At 49.6% G+C, this 17803-nt stretch overlaps 1 protein-coding gene and 1 long non-coding RNA gene across 4 annotated transcripts; one reads left to right on the plus strand and one right to left on the minus strand.

Moving 5' to 3' along the window:
* Positions 1-1221: 1221 nt before the first annotated feature.
* Positions 1222-17084, minus strand: LOC139788113 (excitatory amino acid transporter 5-like). Of its 3 annotated transcripts, XM_071727710.1 has the most exons (11): positions 16391-17080; positions 14185-14264; positions 12037-12249; positions 11333-11375; positions 10242-10467; positions 7429-7528; positions 6988-7221; positions 5408-5602; positions 4305-4439; positions 2121-2220; positions 1222-2000 (listed from the first exon to the last, which is right to left on the minus strand). In XM_071727710.1, exons 1-11 carry the CDS (start codon positions 16565-16567, stop codon positions 1866-1868), a joined length of 1638 nt encoding a protein of 545 aa, XP_071583811.1. In that variant the 5' UTR covers positions 16568-17080; the 3' UTR covers positions 1222-1865. The 3 variants fall into 3 exon arrangements, with proteins under 3 accessions (XP_071583811.1, XP_071583812.1, XP_071583813.1); XM_071727711.1 differs by lacking the exon at positions 2121-2220 and having other exon boundaries at positions 16391-17084; XM_071727712.1 differs by lacking the exons at positions 14185-14264; positions 16391-17080 and adding an exon at positions 12354-12427.
* LOC139788114 (uncharacterized) lies at positions 5570-6539 on the plus strand. Its single transcript, XR_011722773.1, has 2 exons — positions 5570-5689; positions 6053-6539. It is a non-coding gene; the product is annotated as an uncharacterized lncRNA (long non-coding RNA).
* Positions 17085-17803: the final 719 nt, after the last annotated feature.

Raw genomic sequence — 17803 nt, forward strand, 5'->3', positions numbered from 1 at the left:
GGCAACTTAATCATGGACAGTAGGACAAGCTGGTGTCTCCTGTGTAAAGCTTAGAGTTGAACTGAAGGGCCAGTTTGTGCAGATGTAGCTTTTCTCGTGATCCACATTCTCGAATTCACCAAAACCATTGGTGAAATCAAAGCTTGGCCTGTGCTTGCAAGGGGCCATAAAGCCAGGGGCTGCTTCTGCTGTTCCTATTGTTTGGTAACCACAAAACCCATAAATAGGATTTTAGTTTACAAAGGTAGCTTTCTGTGATTGTTTTCTCAGTGAAAATAATACTTTTATACCAACCAAGTTCCTCTCCCCAGTTGCTCCTCAGCTTCGTTACAGTATTATACACACAATACACCCTTGAGGGAACATCCAGATCCCAATGTCAACTATTTTCCTTGCAAATATAAAAAAATATTTCCAAGGAAGAGACTTGGGTGTGGATTTGTGTTCTTTCTGTACATCAGATTTCTTTGCCTATATAAAATCACACTGACATTTTGTGGCGGGGGTTGGTTCTTGCCTGTTTTGCAATTTTTGCAATTGGAGGCAGCTGTTCCCAGGGAGCAGAGGTTACAAACTGCTGCTCATGCTCCCTCTGGCAGCAGATTTTGGAAATACAAGAGGGGTTGGGATGGTTCCATCGCTGGGGCATCAGCTGAGGGTGTGGATGCCTTCCTGACCAGGTGACTTGGGCATTCAGTAAATCTTTAATTTTTCCACGACTTCTTTTGCCTGTATTAAGCCTCAAGTAGAAGTACCTCAAGCTTTTTGAAGTCAGTAGAGAGTAGACCACTGGATTCTGTGCAAAGCCAGTTTATGATATTTAATAACTCTTGTTTTTCATTTGGTGAAAGTGAAATTACTCTTTCTTCTAAATTAGAAAATATTTTTAAACCCCCGATTCCAGCCTGAAGGATTATGCACAGGAAATTTTTTTAGGAATGTGCAGTTGGAGAGCATTTAAATTACGTTAGTGGGAGCTTAAGCTGCTTCCATGAGTCCTAACACTGTGCCAATAAAGACAAAGCAAGAGGGAGAAAGGGGATGAGATATGGTTTCTAGAGGGAAATTAATTCAGTGACATGAATATTGGGTATAAAAGGCTCCTGTGGAGAAGGCTGCCCAGGGAAGCCTGGATTTTAAGGCTGTAACTGGAATTTGAACTTAGGGACAGTTCTGTAGCTGGGAAAATCAACACAGTTGCAGATTGGGCTAGTCAGACCCCTGAAAACAGGAGCAGAGCTGGTCCTGCCCTCCCTGAACCTCACTGCCCATGCTGGGGAAAAGCCTTCACTCAGATATTCTGTCTTGTATAACAGCTGGGAAATCCAGTTATCTCCACCTTGGATTCAGAGATCTAGACAAAAATTCACTTAATTTTAGGTTTTAGATGAAAACATAGTAATAAAAATAAAGCAATGGTTTTATAAAAAATTAATCTCTTTCATACAGAGAAGAAAACCTTACCACATGCAGCCTGGCCAACAGACTGGGGCTGCTGAGCTCAGGTGGTGGATTTTTGTCCCATCTCTCCTGCTTTCTCATCTACTCCAGTTCCAGTTTTCTAATATCTGTTGACCTCCCTAACCTTTGGAAGGAACCAGGCTTGAAAAAATGTGAGGCATAAAGCCTTCCAGGCTGGGCAGCAGCTCACAGCCAGATCCCTGGTTGCAAGGAGAAGTTGGGTCCCTTCCCCTGGCCATGCTGGTTGGTTGTTTCCTGGAAAGTCCCTCAGGCTTCAAGGGATTGAGAGGATTTTTCCACTTTTTGTGCCAAGTAAGGCTTTTATCTCACAGAGCATCCATATATGACATCCACAGTGTCTGTTAGCACCAAGATCCCATTCCTGGGAGCAGGAATGCTGTGATCTACACCTGACAGATGTTATAATGAGCTCCAGTTTCCAACAAACTTTCTTCAATAATTTCAATCATGCTATCTTTGGGATGCAGATGATGGGCCTCCACAGAAGGGTATTTATCTGTGTTGCTTGCTGGATCTTGCTGCAAAAAAGAAAAAAACCAAAAAAACCATACAATTTTAATTTCTTAAGCAAGCAGATGCATTGTGCCTGTGCAGTCATTGGATCTCCTGCCTTCCCCATTCTCCCAAGCTGTACATACCATGGGAGGCTTGGGGGCAAAGTCTTTCTCACAGACATGGGCGATGATGCCAGCAGCCAGAGCATCCCCAAGGACGTTGGTCATGGTTCGAAACCGATCCCTAGATGAGAGAGAGCCATGATGATGCAGTTGCTGGGCACAGCCAATGTGCCCAGGGTTTTTAGGGCTTTGAAACGTCAGCCTCCATCCCTAACGTTGCTACCAATGTGCTAATTGCAGGTGGAGACAAGAGCAGTATTGGTCTTGCAAAAACAGAGAGAAAATGGTGGGTGTGATGTTTGCATGAGCCCAGCACCATGAAGGCCACGGGCCTGCTTTGCTCTCCTCGTGTTCGTCTCCTCAGTGCTCAGACCTGTGCTACTTCCCAAACTGATGCAGCCTCATCATTTTTGCTCCATGTGGGAGTGAGCTGCCTTACTGAGTCATGAAACTCCTTGAGATGCATCGTGGGGCTTGGAGCAACCTGGTTTGGTGGGAGGTGTCCCTGCCCACGCAGGAGCATTGGAATGAGATGAGCTTTAGGGTCCCTTCCAACCAACCCAGTCTGATTCTATGAAAATCTTTTTTTATCCAGGCACAGCACTTCTCTTGTTCATCCTACACTTCTCACAGCAGTGAGCGTGCCCACACAGTGGGGCAGGTGATGGGACTGGGGACCCTGCAAAGATGGGACTCGTGTTCTGATTTTACAAGTTTCACCTGAAAAGTTAAACTTCCTTTTCTGTAAAAGAGAAAAAAGCAGCCAGGGCAGGTGATGCTGTTTACTCTCTGTCCAGGGTGGCTGTGAAGGACAAATAAGCAACCAGTGATGTACCAGTCAGCATCTGTTGGTTTTTTTCTCCTAGCTCATTTGTTTCATTTTTATCTCAGTACTTTAGAACAACACATTTCACAAGCTGTAGATGTTTGACTTCATTTTTTTGGGTGACAAATGTAACTGAGCTTCAGCTGGTTTCCAGATCAACCTGGTCTTCATCCATCAAAATTAAAACAGTCTGGTTGGATGATAGACTTCTGTGGTGTTGGCTGCAGTCCTTGGAGAATGTCATCCTGACTTTTAAAAACTCCAGTGATATTTTAGTTCTAGTGATGTGGGTCTGAGAGAGAAGCTGCTCATTACATGCAAGCTGCAATTGCTACATCTGTTAAAGAACCACCTCACTTTCTTCTATGATTTGGTATGGAACCAACTTCTAACTGTGGTTACTGCACCTTCTAACTGTTTTGATGTGACATTATTTCTGTCTACTTTCTATTTTTTAATTGTGAAAGCACCCTAATTTCAGAAATAGAAAAACTGGGTGAGCACGTGTTGTAAATAACACTGGTGGTTTCTGCTTTGTTATTGGTTTCTCAGACTTGAGTTTTGTTCCCTGGAAATCACCTTTTTTTCCCCCCAAACAATTAAAAGTTTCCACTCCTTTTGTTGCTCTCTTGTTGTAGCATCTTTGTGGCTAATTTCTCCTTGAGTGATGGGAGGTACCTTTCACCTGACCTTACCAATCTCATCCTCTTCTGGGGATAACGTTCCACAAAAAAACCACTGTACCATCCACTGCTTATCTTTGACTCTAATGCTGTCAATCCCCCTTTATTCACAGAGTGGTGAAGAGTGACAGCTTAGAGAAGAATATCAAGTCTTGAGGTGTATCTAGGAATTGCATTAGCAGCCTTAGGCAGTGATGCTTCATGACAACAAGACTATGCACCCACTCTCCTCCTTTTCTACCTCTTGCTAGGGAGGAAAGTAGCATTCTTTGGATCTCCTAAAAGTACAAATATATACATTTTTCAGAAAGATAGATTTTGTTACTTATTTGAGAGAAATGTGTTGTACAATTGGGTGGGAATTTAAATAAAAGATCAGGGCAAGCTGGTATTTCAAACTGGGGACCCTCTCAGGGTGGCTGTAAAGCACCACCACATTTTCCATGTGCAGTCCTGAATGAGGCACCAGGCAGTGATGGGCACCTCCCAACAGAAACCTGCCAAGCCAAACCCTCCTTTAGGAGGCTGTTTGCTATAGTTATGGGCTACTTCAAGCAAATAATTGGAAAATGAAGAATCCCACACATGTTCTGTGATCCTTAAATCTCTGTTTGCCTCTGTGAGAGCTGCTTCACCCACAGCACTGGGGATTCTCCCTTGGCTCTCCCCATGGCATCATGTCTGGAAGGGACTTACAGAGCCCAGTCCACAGCAACGATCAGTGTGATGTCTTCAGTTGGCAGCCCCACAGAAGTCAGCACAATGACCATGGTCACCAGCCCGGACTGGGGGATCCCAGCTGCCCCGATGCTTGCTGCTGTTGCTGTTATGCTGCAAAGAGAAGGTGGCTGCACAGTTACTGGGGTGTTTTTTGGGGGGGGAAGAAAAAGCTTAAGCATGTTTTCATGGTAAGGTTATTTCTGTATGGGAGGATTGGATTGGATCTTTGCCTCCTGCTGCTCTCCTGAACCTCTGCCCATCCACACCATGGCTGGGGGTTTGCAGCAGCTGCTCTTGTCTTTGTGCTTGCACACAACCTCTGTTCCAGTGCAGGTGGTCCCTGCATAAAATTGCTAAATATTTCCAACTATACTTATTTATCTGGATTAGTGCTTTATTTCCCTGCTTGTAAACTGAGGCTGTTCCATTCCTGAAATGACACCTGCACAGCCCCTTCTGTGCTATGGTGATTGATCTGCACTGCAGGTGCTATCCTCATGCCTTGCTGTTGGGTTTTTCCCTGGCAAGGACTATGACTGTGCAGCAGGTTTGTAAGTGCACAGCCACTTTTCCCTGCTCCTCAGCTTTCCAGCAGGCTTCATTCTGTGCAGGAGCAAGATCTCTGCCAAAGGGGAAAAGACTGAGAGATTGCTATGATGTCTACAAATATGATAGGCTGAGAGAGTTGGGGCTGTTCAGCCTGGAGAAGAAAAGGCTCTGGGGAGACCTTCAAGCACCTTTCAGTGGATGAAGGGAGCCCACAGGAAAGCTGGGGTGTGGCTTTTTGCCAGAGAAGGTGAAGGGGTAAAAGTTTCAAACTGAAAGAGTGTTAGGAAAAAATTCTTCACTGTGAGGGTAGTGAGACACTGGAATAGGTTGCCTAGGGAGATTGTTGATGCTCCATCCCTGGAAGTGTTTAAGGCCAGGTTGGATGAAGCCTTGTGCAACCTGGGCTGGTGGGAGGTGTCCCTGCCCATGCAGGGGGGTTGGATCTTTATGATCTTTAAGGTCCCTTCCAAACCATTCTATGATTCTATAAATAGAGAGAAGTAATTCAGATGCTGCAAAGAAACATTTACCTTATTGTTATAATTTGTCCCAAATCCAGGTCATATTCATTGACCTGGGCGATGAAGATGGCAGCGACCGCTTCGTACAGAGCTGTGCCATCCATGTTGATGGTGGCACCAACGGGGAGGACAAATCGTGCCACTCGTCTGTCTATCCCATTGTTTTCCAGGAGACACTTCAGGGTGATGGGCAAGGTTGCTGAGCTGCAGAACAAGAAATGGTCAGTAATTGCCTCCATTGTTTCATTGACCTTCATAAACAGGAACCAACCTAACAGGACAGAAACAGAGGTTAGTGCATCAGCAGCATTCTACAAATTGCTTTGCTGTCCTGCTTTAGCTTGCACTACCTGGGGAAGAGACACAATTAGCCAAGGAGTCAGTTAGCTGCTGGCTGAGGAGAAAACACTTCTGTGTGACAGTTCCAGCTTTGTTGGCCAAAAACAACAAAGCTTTTTGGCCCTATGTGGGTCCTGCAGCCCCTCAGAAATCAGGACTGGGGCCAGGTCCAGCCAGACCCCGTTGGCCTCCTCCCTGCACACAGGAGGAGCATCTGCAGTGCTGAGGTGATGGTTGGACTTGGTGATCCTAAAGATCTTTTCCAAGCAGAATGGTTCTGTGGTTCTGTGACTTTTCTCTCTTTTTTCTGTCTAGGACGAAGATCTGAGCTGCTCTGCAGGAGTCAGAGTAAACATGTGGAAGAAGACTGAATGGAAGACAGGAACCAAACATGGAAAAGAAATCAGTGGGATTGTGATAGGTCCTTGGGGCCAGGGGGTGCTTTTTTGCACAGAGCTGGGGAGGTAGAGCTGAGGCTTCCACTGCAAACATCTCTGCAGCTGGAGCCCGGTGAGACAGAGCCCAGAACCAAAGTGCAGGAGATCAGGTAGTAACAGCAGAGACTTGCACTGGGGGAGGGAAGGACAGTCCCAGGTGGTTTAAATGTGAAGGAACATTAGAAGGGCCAGAAAAGCCCTTTGCCTAGTCAAATGCTTTTTTAAGAAAAATGTTCGAATTTGCATGTCTTCAGAGAGCTGTACTTCCTGATGTAAAACTTCTTCATTGTTATAAAGAAAAATTTTAAAATTAAAAGAGATTAAAATGATGTAAAATTATAAAATCTTATCAAAGTAGACCAAAACTTTTATTTGAAAGAATTTGGGATACAGGGGATTTGATTTAAGATTTTCAGTTAAGTATTCAGAAGGACTTTTGATGTTTTCAATTGAAACCCAGGAGCATAACCCTGTGCTGTTTATAAAGCACCTACAATAATCTTGTTCTGAATTCTTTGGAAGCAAACAGGCTGCAGCAGTTAAAAGAAGCACACGGAAGCCCAAACATTGCTGCTTCACTCTGGGAAAATCCCATGAGAGGGAGATCAGGAGAGCCAGGGGTACTCTCCCAGCTGAAGCCCAGGGCAGTGCCCAGCATCCCACTTCCTACTAAAACTGGAAGTGATCTCCTTTCAAATAGTGCTGGAACGTAAGTTTTCTTTGGCTGAATTATACTTTTTCTAGCTGTGCACACAGCCACATTTCCCTTGAAGGCACCAGTTGCCTTCTGGACTGTTTCAGTGCATTTCGTACCTGGAAGATGTAGCCAGGGCAATCAGCAAGGCTTGCAGTATTCCCTGGATGAAGGCAAAGGGGTTTTTCCTGGTGATGAGCACAAAAAGCAGAGGTAAGAGGACAAGTCCATGGATGGCAAGCCCTGACACCACTGTAATGGCATAGAGCCCCAGCTTCTGCCCGATAACCGCTGGATCTTCCATCTCCAGGATCTTTCCAGCAATGAGAAACACAATGCCAAAGGGGAAGTACCTGCAAAGAATCAGCAGAAAAATTATTTATGAGGATGCAGCAATCATTGCAGCACTGCAGGACAGTCACGACAGGGTTTGTTCTGTGTGGGACAGCCACACAAAAATAAACCCAGCCCTCACAGCAGATACTTGCAGATGTGTGGCTGGCATTGCCACGAGAGAGCAGGTAAGAAAAGTAACTGAATCAATCAAAAAACAGATTTACCAAACTGCCATTGAGACAATTTTCATGACTGCTTCATTCAGACACTGGCACACATTAACCAGCGGAGCTCCTCGCTCACCCATTTTTCCCAGGAGAAGTCCTGAAACCAAGCACAGGGTTTGTGTTACTCATCAGCACCTTGAGGAGCACCCATGGGCCATGCCCAGTGTCCTGAGGCCACAGGATGGGTTTCACTGGGCAGCCTCAGGCTTGGTACAGATTTCCACATGCTCTTACAGGTGACAGTAATCCTCTGCTCCAAGCAATTACAAATATCTGTCCTTCTCTTAGAAAAAGCCCACCAAGCCCAAATCCAGGATTTGGGCTGCACAGATACCTGATAAACTCTTAACTGCTGCTCAGTACTGGAAGAGTCACTTCTTGAGGTGGATAAGCTGTCTTTTTGCTATTAGGTACTACAATAATAATAATGAAGCTCTATAAATGAAAATGGGTTTGTTTGGTTGATTTAGCTGAATTTAAGCTAAATTTAAGCTGAAGCACTTTTAAACTGGCTGCTTTATCTCAGAAAAGAAGAATGTAGCCAGGATCTTGTCTTGTCATCTGGAGACCATTGACAGGTATTTGGATCTCTGGGCTTGCACAGAAGAGAGGTGAACTGTGGTCATCTTTTCCAGGACTTCAGGAAATTAGATGAGCCTTGACATGCTTAAATCTCAGCTTTGTGGATATTAATCCAAGATTTGGTGGCCACAACAGCTGCTTTGACAGAAATAAATTTCTCTGCAGGTCCTACAGACAGATGATATGGAAAAGATTCCCCAGCTTCCTTCAGGCAACTTTAAATCTCTGCCCTTTTCTGGATATCAAAGGCAATGGTGACACCTGGAGATGCTCTGTGTCAGTGATCTCTGGAGCTGTGGTGTCTGTGCAGGGTTTTCATCCCCAGCAGAGCCACTCTGGGTATCCAGTGGGTGCTGCATGGATGCCTTGGTCTCAAGTCCCACAGACTCCCTCATTTTGGTATTGGACACAACCCCTTTGCTGAGATCCCAACCATCTCCCACCACCCCTGCCTGCCTGGATGGAAGGAGGAGCTGATCCCCTTTCCCAGGCATGGGGCAGAGCATTCCCTGTCCCTATCCTGTCCTCTGCCAGGCCAGTCCCTTTCCTTCAGCCTCTCCTCAGGGGTAATGCTCCCTGTGGGTGGTGAATGTGCCCCTGGGGCAGGTGATGTGCTCTCAGTCTGTGCCTCCCTGGAACTCCCACCCACCCTCTCCAATGCCAGCTGGGTGCCCAGGGTGGGTGCAGGTGACCTCCCAGCATGTCCTGGCTCTGTGCTGATCCTCACACCCACGCTGGCAGGGCAGGGGGTGGTAATCTCAGAGGAGAAAAGCAGCTTCTCCTCCCTGGTTTGGCTGGGCTGGAGGAGAGGAGGTTTCCTGGGGGCAGGAGCTCGGTGTGTTCCCTGAGCATCTGCTCTGAGGGTGGTGGTGGCCACTGGGCAGGGCTGTGCTGTAGAGGGCATCTCCTTGATCTGTGAGGGTCTCAGGGTGGCTCTGTCTCTGCCCCATCTCCCCCAGGCACTCTCTGTGTCGTAGTCTCCAAAACTTCTTGCACTCCCCTGGCTCTGGCAGCAGCTCCAGGGCTGTCCTGGCTACACCACCTCCACCCCCCAAATCCTCTAATTGGCTTTTCGGTTCCTTGTACACTAAAATCAAGCTTCTTTTCCTCATCTCTTAATCTGCACATAATCCTGCCCCCACGCTCATCACCTCCTACTCTTTTCTCTCCCAATCGATCTCTCCCTCCCTTTCTCACCTGGCCTTGCACCCTGGGCCCTTCTGCCTCCCACCTGGGGTCAGCTCTGAGTTCCTCCTTCCCTTTCCAAGCTGTAATGGGGTATAGGTGATAGGAAAAAGGGTGATGGTTTTAAACTAAAAGAAGGGAGATTCAGAGGAGATAAAAGGAAGAAATTTTTTACAGTGAGGGTGGTGAGACACTGGCCCAGGTTGCCCAGAGGGGTGGTAGATAATCCCATCCCTGGAAACATTCCACATCAGCTTGGATGGGGCTCTGAGTGACCTGATCTGATTGAAGATGTCCTTGCTCACTGCAGGGGTTTGGACAAGATGCCCTCCAAAGGTGTCCTCCAATCCAAACCATTCTGAGTCTGTGACTTTCTCACCTTTAAACCTCCTTCCTCTGCATCTCTTGTCCATGTTTTCTCCATCCAATTTCTGCTGCTTCTTTCTGCCTGAAACTGCTGCCAGGCACCTTGTCCCTGTGGGTTTGCTCCTGTTGAGCACAGGAAGCTTTCTCTCCCTTCTCAGAAAGTCCTGCTATAAATTTCCATCCATTTTGTGACAGTCCCTAAGCTTGACCCAGTGTTCACCCACTGCCTGCTCAGGGAGTTTGGACACTGAGGGCCTGAGGGTTTTGGACTATTTGTAACGAGCTGTGACCCAGGTAGTCTATACAAGAACAAAAACTCACTTCAGTAGAATTCACAAAAAGCCCTTCAGCCTATGGGATTACTTGAAAACCCTCAGGACCCGTGATTGGGCTCAGTGCCTAACACCTTCTCTGAGCTCTGCTATGGGTGGTACCGATGAGGGGGTTGGGACAAACTCTGTGGGGTGCTAAAATCACTAAAAATAACCTCATTCCTCTGAGCATCCCTACCTCCTGGTACAGCACAGTGGCCACAGCAGTGACCACCCTGGGCTGGCACCACCACCACACAGCCGGGCAGGAGTGCCCTGGTCTCTGTGAGCAGGTACCAATCCTTGCCCTGAGCAGGTACCAATCCTTGCTCTGAGCAGGTACCAGTCATTGCTGTGAGCAGGTACCTATGGTTGCTGAGAAGATGACAATTCCCAAGACGTTCATCTCGTTGCTGCTGCCAGGCAGGGTCCTGTAGGTCATCTCAGGTGCTGGTGTCAGCTCCAGGAACACAGGTCGATGAATTTCAGGGTTTTCATCATCAGGTGCAAAGTAAATAAAGCTGAAAGCTTTCCCTGGGATCTTTGGAAAGCCTTTGGGAGACTTCACCACTGGGACAATAACCGTTCGGTACTGGAACAAAAGCAAAGCAGTGAGGCTGGTGTCCTTCTGGCAAGGGGCTCCATCCTGCCCTCAACACAGAGGCAAAGCCATCACTGAGCTTGATCCACTTCCCCCCGTGGTTCCCAGCCCACAGCACTCAGAGCCACATTCAGTCTCTTCTTAAAAACCTCCAGGGATGGAGAATCCACCCCCTCCCTGGGCAGCCCATTCCAATGCCTCATCACTCCCTCTGGAAATAATTTTTTTGTAATATCCAACCTACACCTCCCCTGGCAGAGCTGAAGCCCATAGCCTCTTGTCTGACTGATGGAGCAGAGCCCAACCCCCCCCTGGCTCCAACCTCCTTTCAGGGAGTTGTAGAGAGTGATGAGGTCTCCCCTGAGCCTCCTCTTCTCCAGCCTCAACACCCCCAGCTCCCTCAGCCCTTCCTCACAGGACTTGTGCTGGATCCCTTCACAGCCTCCTTGCTCTGCTCTGGACCTGCTCCAGCACCTCAATCTCCTTCCTGAGCTGAGGGGCCCAGAACTTGACACAAGAACTCTCAGCCCAGACCTCTCTGCCTCCAGCCCCCCCATACCAGGGGCTGAGAAGCCACCAAAAGCAGAGCAGGGGCTGAGAGATGTTGTAGAGGAACCCACCCAGGCAGGCAGGAGTGTCCCTGGGAGGGACACTGTCCCTGTGCCCCCACCAGCACACTCCCACCTTTGGGTGCCCGCCCTGGGGTGAGCAGGGAACAGAGGCAGGGTGGGGAGAGGGGCAGAGGGGAGGGAAGGGGCTGATGTCCAGGCCATGGATGGGGAAGAGAACCGAGAGAGGGAGAGCTGGAGCTGGGCACCATCCTGGGTGCCCGGAGAGGTGGAGCTGGGGAACTCACCTGCTGGAAGGAAGCTTCGATGAGGTTGGAAGGAAACATGTTTCTGGAAGAGAGCAATGGTGCAGGGGTTAAAGCATGTCAGGAGAATATAGGGAACAACCTGGGAAGCACCTCTGGTGAGAAAGAGGTCAAGAGGGGGACTGTGACAGCCAGCACCAGGTTGATGTCCTCCATGCAAGCTGAGGGTGACACCACGATGGCAGGGAAGGCATCCGCCACCTCCAGCTCCCTGCTCAGAGCAGGACTGCAGAGCTGGAGCAGGATGCTTGGAGCTTTGTCCAGGCAATCAAACACCTCCAGAAATGGACATTCTCCCCCAGCCCCTGGGTCCCTGCTGCATCCCCTCCCCAGTTAACCCTCCCTTTAATCCCACTCTGCCCCAGTTCCTGCTCATTTTCACCTTGCAAAGCCCCAGGAGCTGCAGGGGGAGAACCGTGGAGCTTTGCAGGGAGTTTAAAACTTCCTCTGCTCTCTGCTGCTGCACCCCAGGTAGATCTGAGAGGAGAGCAAGAGGGTGGCCAGAGCAAATGGGTGAGGGGAAATGAACCCCCCTTGCTGGGCTCAGAGGTCCTGGTGGCTGCTCAGCATGGCCAACATTTTGCCCATTTCCCTTGAGGTATTACCCAAGAGCTCAGTGCCTTGTGGGGATGTCTTCCCTGCGAAAGGGCATCAACCTTGACTTCTCCTGAAATCCTGGGACGTACCGGATTAAATCCAGCAAAGCATCAGCAGAGCTCATCACCACTTTTCCCACGGAGTAGTCATCCTTCTGGGCAGCTGCTCCAGGGTGTATGCTGACCACCAGGATGATCCCAACAGTCACTGCCAAGAAGGTTGTCCAAAGGTAGTAGGTGATGGTGATTAACCCCATCTTTCCACAGGCCTTGGAGTCCATGGTGGCCAGCCCAGACATGAGGCTGCAGCAGAAAAGATTATTATGATCAGCATCTGCTCCCAAAGCTGCCTAAGATGCATCTGATGGGCAAAATCTCCAAGGTGGGAGAGAATTTTCCAAAGATACCTTTTTAACCAATGCTGAAGGGCATCACCAAGCTCCTGCATATTCCTCTGCCTGCAGGATCTCACTCCCAGGGTGGGCTGTGGCAACCCAGGCTGAGCTGCAAAAGGCAGGAGCCACCTTTCTGAGTCCCTTTTCAAGGTCTGGCCATGCTCTCTGTTTTCTCCAAGGGATAAGAAGTAAATATTCGTAATGTATTTTGATGGTGACTAAAACTTCTCTTTTGTGTGTGCTCTCCTGTTCTCTTAAACCTTCTACACCCTACCCTGCTGCCAGGAGTCACTGAGGACACCAAAGGAAGGAACTGGTAAGGTTTATACAGCCCTGGTGGGGATGGATGGCACCCCCAAGGAGAGAGGTGCTGGTTCAGATTTCATGTACACGTAAGGTTCCTTAAGAAGTAGCCCATAAGCTACTTCTGAACAAAACAGGACTAAAAATAGAGAGGGTATTACAGGAGAGAGCTGGTCGGTGGCAGTGCTGGCACTAGGGGCAAACAGGAGTGTTTGGGGGCTGCAGGGTGTCCCCTGTGCCTGCAGACCCCCACTGAGCTGCTGGTTCCTGGTTTTCACTGCTCCAGATCCCCTGGGGCTCTGCAGAGCTCTGGCCAAGCCTGGTGGCAGCATCCATCAGTGTCCTGATGACCCCCAGGTGGGACAGAATGGAAAGAGAGGCTGTGAGGGTGAATGCCACCCCTGGGGACACACAAGGGATGGGTGGTTGAGGTGGTGGCCAGCCCACAGATTCCCTCCAGCAGCCACGTGTCCAGGAGGACAAAGATTCCTGGGAAGCTCAAAAGAGGCCACCAAAGCAATGCAGAAGTGGGTGATGTTTTCCAATGTGAGGCTTGGGGAGCTTCAGAGCTGACCCAAACCTGAACAAATCCATCCAGAGCACACCTGGTCCCCTCTAGGATGGTGCACAGATGGAAGATGCCTCTTCACTGTCTTTCAGTAAAGAAATAAGAAAAAAAAACTGGTTCAATTCAACGTGCAAAAAAAATTCTCAGAGCCCTGTGCAGACCTCATGCCCACAGGCAGGAGAGTCTGGGATGCCCCAGCATCATTGAGGAGTGCTGAGAGCATCTCAAGAGCAAAGAAAAACCCAGGTAGCGTATCAGGGAAGGAGGGTGAGATACTGGAAGGGTAAAGAAAGCAGCTCTACAAGAGCTGATACTGAAAAGGCCAGGATAGAGACCACACTGCTCCCAAAACCCAGCTAAAGGCAAATGGGACAGCAAGGAAACTCTGAAAAACAATAGCGAAATGTCATGGCCTCAAAGGAATGAAGAACTAACTGCCTGGGTTGCCTCTAATGAGCATGTGCCAGCAATTGTTTAAAATAAGTAAATCTTTGTCAGGTTTTGAAGACCTTGCTTAGACTTGAGTGTGATTCTCTGGGTTCTGTTTCTTATTTCTAGATCAGGCTGGGCTGACAAAAGTGGGAGCTGCAAACATGGACACAACATTGACAGACATTTACAGTTTCTACCTGAACTTTCTTAAAACCCTCTAAATAAGGAAATCTGCTTTGAGTTTAAACAGCTGCTCATCATCATCCTCTTCTGGATGGTCCTGGCATCACCAGCTGTCTGGGCCCAAAAAGAAGGGAAAGACCCCAGCAGTGCAGGTATCTGACCTGGGTGCAGGTGTCTACCAAATCCAGATGAAGATTTGACCCAGACCATTGCTGGAAAATCATGGGATCAGATGGACACCAAGCCAGAGAATGCTCCTGGTTGCTTGGGGCTGGGGTTATTTTCCAGGCAGTTTTGGGGTGATCACCTCAACGTGATGGAGAGATAATATTTCAGAAACAGAAGACAATGTCTTACCTGGAAGTGATCAAGGGCAGGATCAGCATCTTCAACATCCTCATAAGAAGCTCTCCAGGAAAGGAAAAATACTGCTTTGCCTGCACATAAGGCAGAGCCATTGTGTTAGGTGAGAGCTGGGAAGTGGCTGCTGATCATGAGTTAAGGGCTTAAACCTGATACATTTGTCTTTTTCCCAACCAGCCCCAGCTCTGAGCCTGGTTTGGAGCTGGCAGCCATCCCTCACCAGGAGCTGAGGCAGGGATGGGAAATCCTGGCCACAGGGGAAAATTGGCTGTGAACCAGAGAGGGGTGTGTGAGGCTGGTCCCCTCCCAAGAACTTCCTTTGGGAAGTCCCCACAGCCCCACACCTGGCTTCTCCTGAACGTTGTTACCCTCATTATTGGGGAGCAGAGTCTCAGCTGCATGTGCTGAAATTCTCCAGAGCTGTTGGGCACAGGCTGGTGCCAGCAGCAGAAGGTGGGAACTTGCATGGCTGCAAAGGGCAAAGCTGAGCTCAGGGAGTGCCCAGGCCTCCAGCTTCTTGGTGGTGCAGCATTGTGTGCACTGAGGGAAGTTTCCACCCCATGTCATCCATCCATCCATCCACCCATCCACCCCCTACACTCCTCACATGGGCTTGGGGAAGGGCTGCCCTGAGAGAGACTCCCAAAGACCAGATCCCACAACCAGGACCAAGGGAGTGAGGAGTCTGAAAGTGTCCCTCCATCCACCTCCATCCCTTCATCCATCACCCTTCTCCCTCCAACCCATCCCTACCTCCACAAAACATCCATCTCCCCATCCAGCTCTCCATCCACCATACTTTGGGCTGCTGAGTTCCATCCATCCATCCACCTTCCCTGAATGAATCTGAGATGGTCTCAAGCCAAGCAGGTACTTTTGGTTACTCTAAAGTAACCAACACCACCAGCCTCTGAGGGATGCCAAGGCATACTATTAAAATAAGTTCTCCACACCACTGTCTCTGTGCTCAGACACCCATGTGCCCTAAACTCAGCCCATTTCCCCATGGAGGGGTGCAGCTGCGATGGGTCCAGCTGGGTGTGAGGAGTAATAAAAGATCTGAGCACTCTTTTGTCAGCGGGTTTCTCAGCTTTGGAACACTTTCCAGCTGCTTCTTCAGCCCCTCTTCTGCAGCAGGGATTTTAGGATAAAAATCTCTAACGGGGAGAAGTGGCTCCTGGGGACCACATGAAAGGCTGTGGGAAGAGGGCAGGGTGGGACTGGGGCCCAGGATGGATGAACTGGGGCAGGAGCCCCCCAGCTCTGTGGCCTCCAGCCCGGGGTGGGAGGCTGCCAGGAGCTCACGGGCGCAGGGCACGGGGAGACTGAGCTCATTTTTAATTAATTAATGAGATCATCCCTGCGGCAGGGGGTGATGCTGAGGGGCGTAATTGAAATGACATCCCAGGGATGATTTTGTGACATCCTTGTGGGTGACACCGGGGTGTTCCAGCTGAGCTCTCCCTGGGGCTGTATCCCCCCTCCTGGGCTCAGTCAGCACTGCCAAAGATCAGGGGCTGAGCCACAGCCAAGATGTCCCCACAGCCACGTGGGTTCCCATGTGGTGACATTTCACAGTGCAGTGCTCCTAGGGAGTGCTGAGCCAAGACACCTTTTAGGTGCATTTTCTCCACTGTGTTGGTCTCCAAGGATCCTCAGAGGAAAGTGACCGCTGGAAACTTCCCCATCCCCCCATTAACCCCATATTTGTTTGCTGGACCTTCTCCAGGGAGTGGAAACTCTCATTGGGTGCAGCTGGGGACAGTAACAGGAAGAGCTCATCTATCCCTCAGCTCCCAGAGTTGCTGGTTGTGTTGGGGTCAGAAATTACTCAGCATGCAGCAGCCAAGAATCCATTCCCTCTCTCCCATCCCCATCCCATCTGGAGGCTCCTTCAACCCTATGCAGTCCATCCTGGAGCCCGTCACTCCCACTGGAGAGAGGCAAGATTTGTCCTGCAGCTTTGGCATTTGCTAGCAGCTTTTCGGTTAAAAAAAAAAAAAAAAAAAAAAGGGGGACAAAAAAAGCTATAAGGAGAAACCTGCCCTGAGAGGAGGTTTTTTTGGGCCAGGAACCTTTCCTCTGGAAGCTTTGCCCATCTGGGCCCCTCAGGGTTGGTACCTTGCCAGCACCAGAGCTGGATGCCCCGACTGCCCCTCTCCATCCCCTTCACTCCCATTCCCATCCCAGCCAGCCTTACCAGATCCGTCAGCTCCAGTGCCCGCAACAGGAATCCCAGGATGCACCCAGTAGCAACTGACAGCATCGACATGGACAAGAGGCCATTTTTCTCCCAGAAAGCCTGCACCCATTTCCAGAAGTGCAGAAAGGTGCTGGACAGCAGGTTCAGCATGGCTCTCCTGACCTGCTCCCACATGGTGGTCCCTGGTGCCCAGGAGATGCTCCTCGGAGCAGCTCCCAGCCCTCCTCATCACCCTGGGGCCAACAGGCCCTGCCCTTTGCCAGAGCTGAGTTGCTGGGAGCTAATCCCTGGGACCCAAAGCTTCGGGGCTATCTGGGAGCCTTTCCCATAATGGAAAGTGACGTCTTCAACTCCTTAATCTGAGCTTGGCATCGATGCCAAATCCTCCCAGGTTAACCCTCCACCCCTCAAGATCATGGCTGTGTGCTGAGAGCAGGGATGGAGCCCCAGAGCTCCATTTCCATCGCAGTTCCTGATCCAAAAGGATCAGTGCCCCACCGCTGGATTTGTGCTCCCACCGGCTGCGAGCACAAGCCCCTCCTCCCCCACATCTGAGAGGAATCCCCAAGGGCAGCACTGGCAAAGGGAGGATGTTGGGTAACCAGGGGTGCACAGATCACCAGCCTCAGGCACCAGGAGTTAATGCTGAATCCACCGTGAGGATGTGTCTACCCTGCTCTGAACATGAGGTAAAACTTTTGAGGATGTCAGAGCACTGGAGCAGGATGAGAGAAGTGGTTTTCTTCTCTGGAGATATTCAGAGCCCACCTGGACACCATCCTGTGCCACCTGCTCTGGGCAAACCTGCTTGAGCAGGGGATTGAACTGATGATCTCAACCCCAGACAATCTCCTGAGCTCCCTTCCAATATCTGAAAGGGTCCTACAAGAAAGCTGGGGTGGGGCTTTTTGCATGAGTGTGTAGCAAGAGGACAAGGAGCAATAGTTTAAAACTTGGAGATTTAGATCAGACATTAGGAAAAAATTCTTTCCTGTGAGGGTTCTGAGCCCCTGGCCCAGGTTTCCCAGAGAAGCTGTGGCTGCCCCATCCCTGGCAGTGTTGAAGTTTGGATGCGGCTTGGAGCACCCTGGGCTGGTGGGAGGTGTCCCTGACCATGGCAGGGTGGGAATGGATGAGATTTAAGGTCCCTTCCAACCCGAACTATTCTCTGATTCCAGCCCCCACCAATCTGTGATTCTGTGATTCTGTAACCTATGAACAGATCCACCCCCTCAGCACCAGCTCAGCTTTGGAAGCTGCCCCAAGGAAGGGACACTGTGGGATACTCAGCCAGCAGCCAGTGCTGCCTATAATACTTGAGAGTAGTTCTGTGTCCAGCTTGACTGGCCAGGGCTCTCACTGAGTCAGAAACACAGTGCAGAAGGTGGGTGGGCTTCGGGATACAGCACT

This window comes from Heliangelus exortis, chromosome 28 (assembly GCF_036169615.1).
Source record: "Heliangelus exortis chromosome 28, bHelExo1.hap1, whole genome shotgun sequence".
Taxonomy (NCBI): domain Eukaryota; kingdom Metazoa; phylum Chordata; class Aves; order Apodiformes; family Trochilidae; genus Heliangelus; species Heliangelus exortis.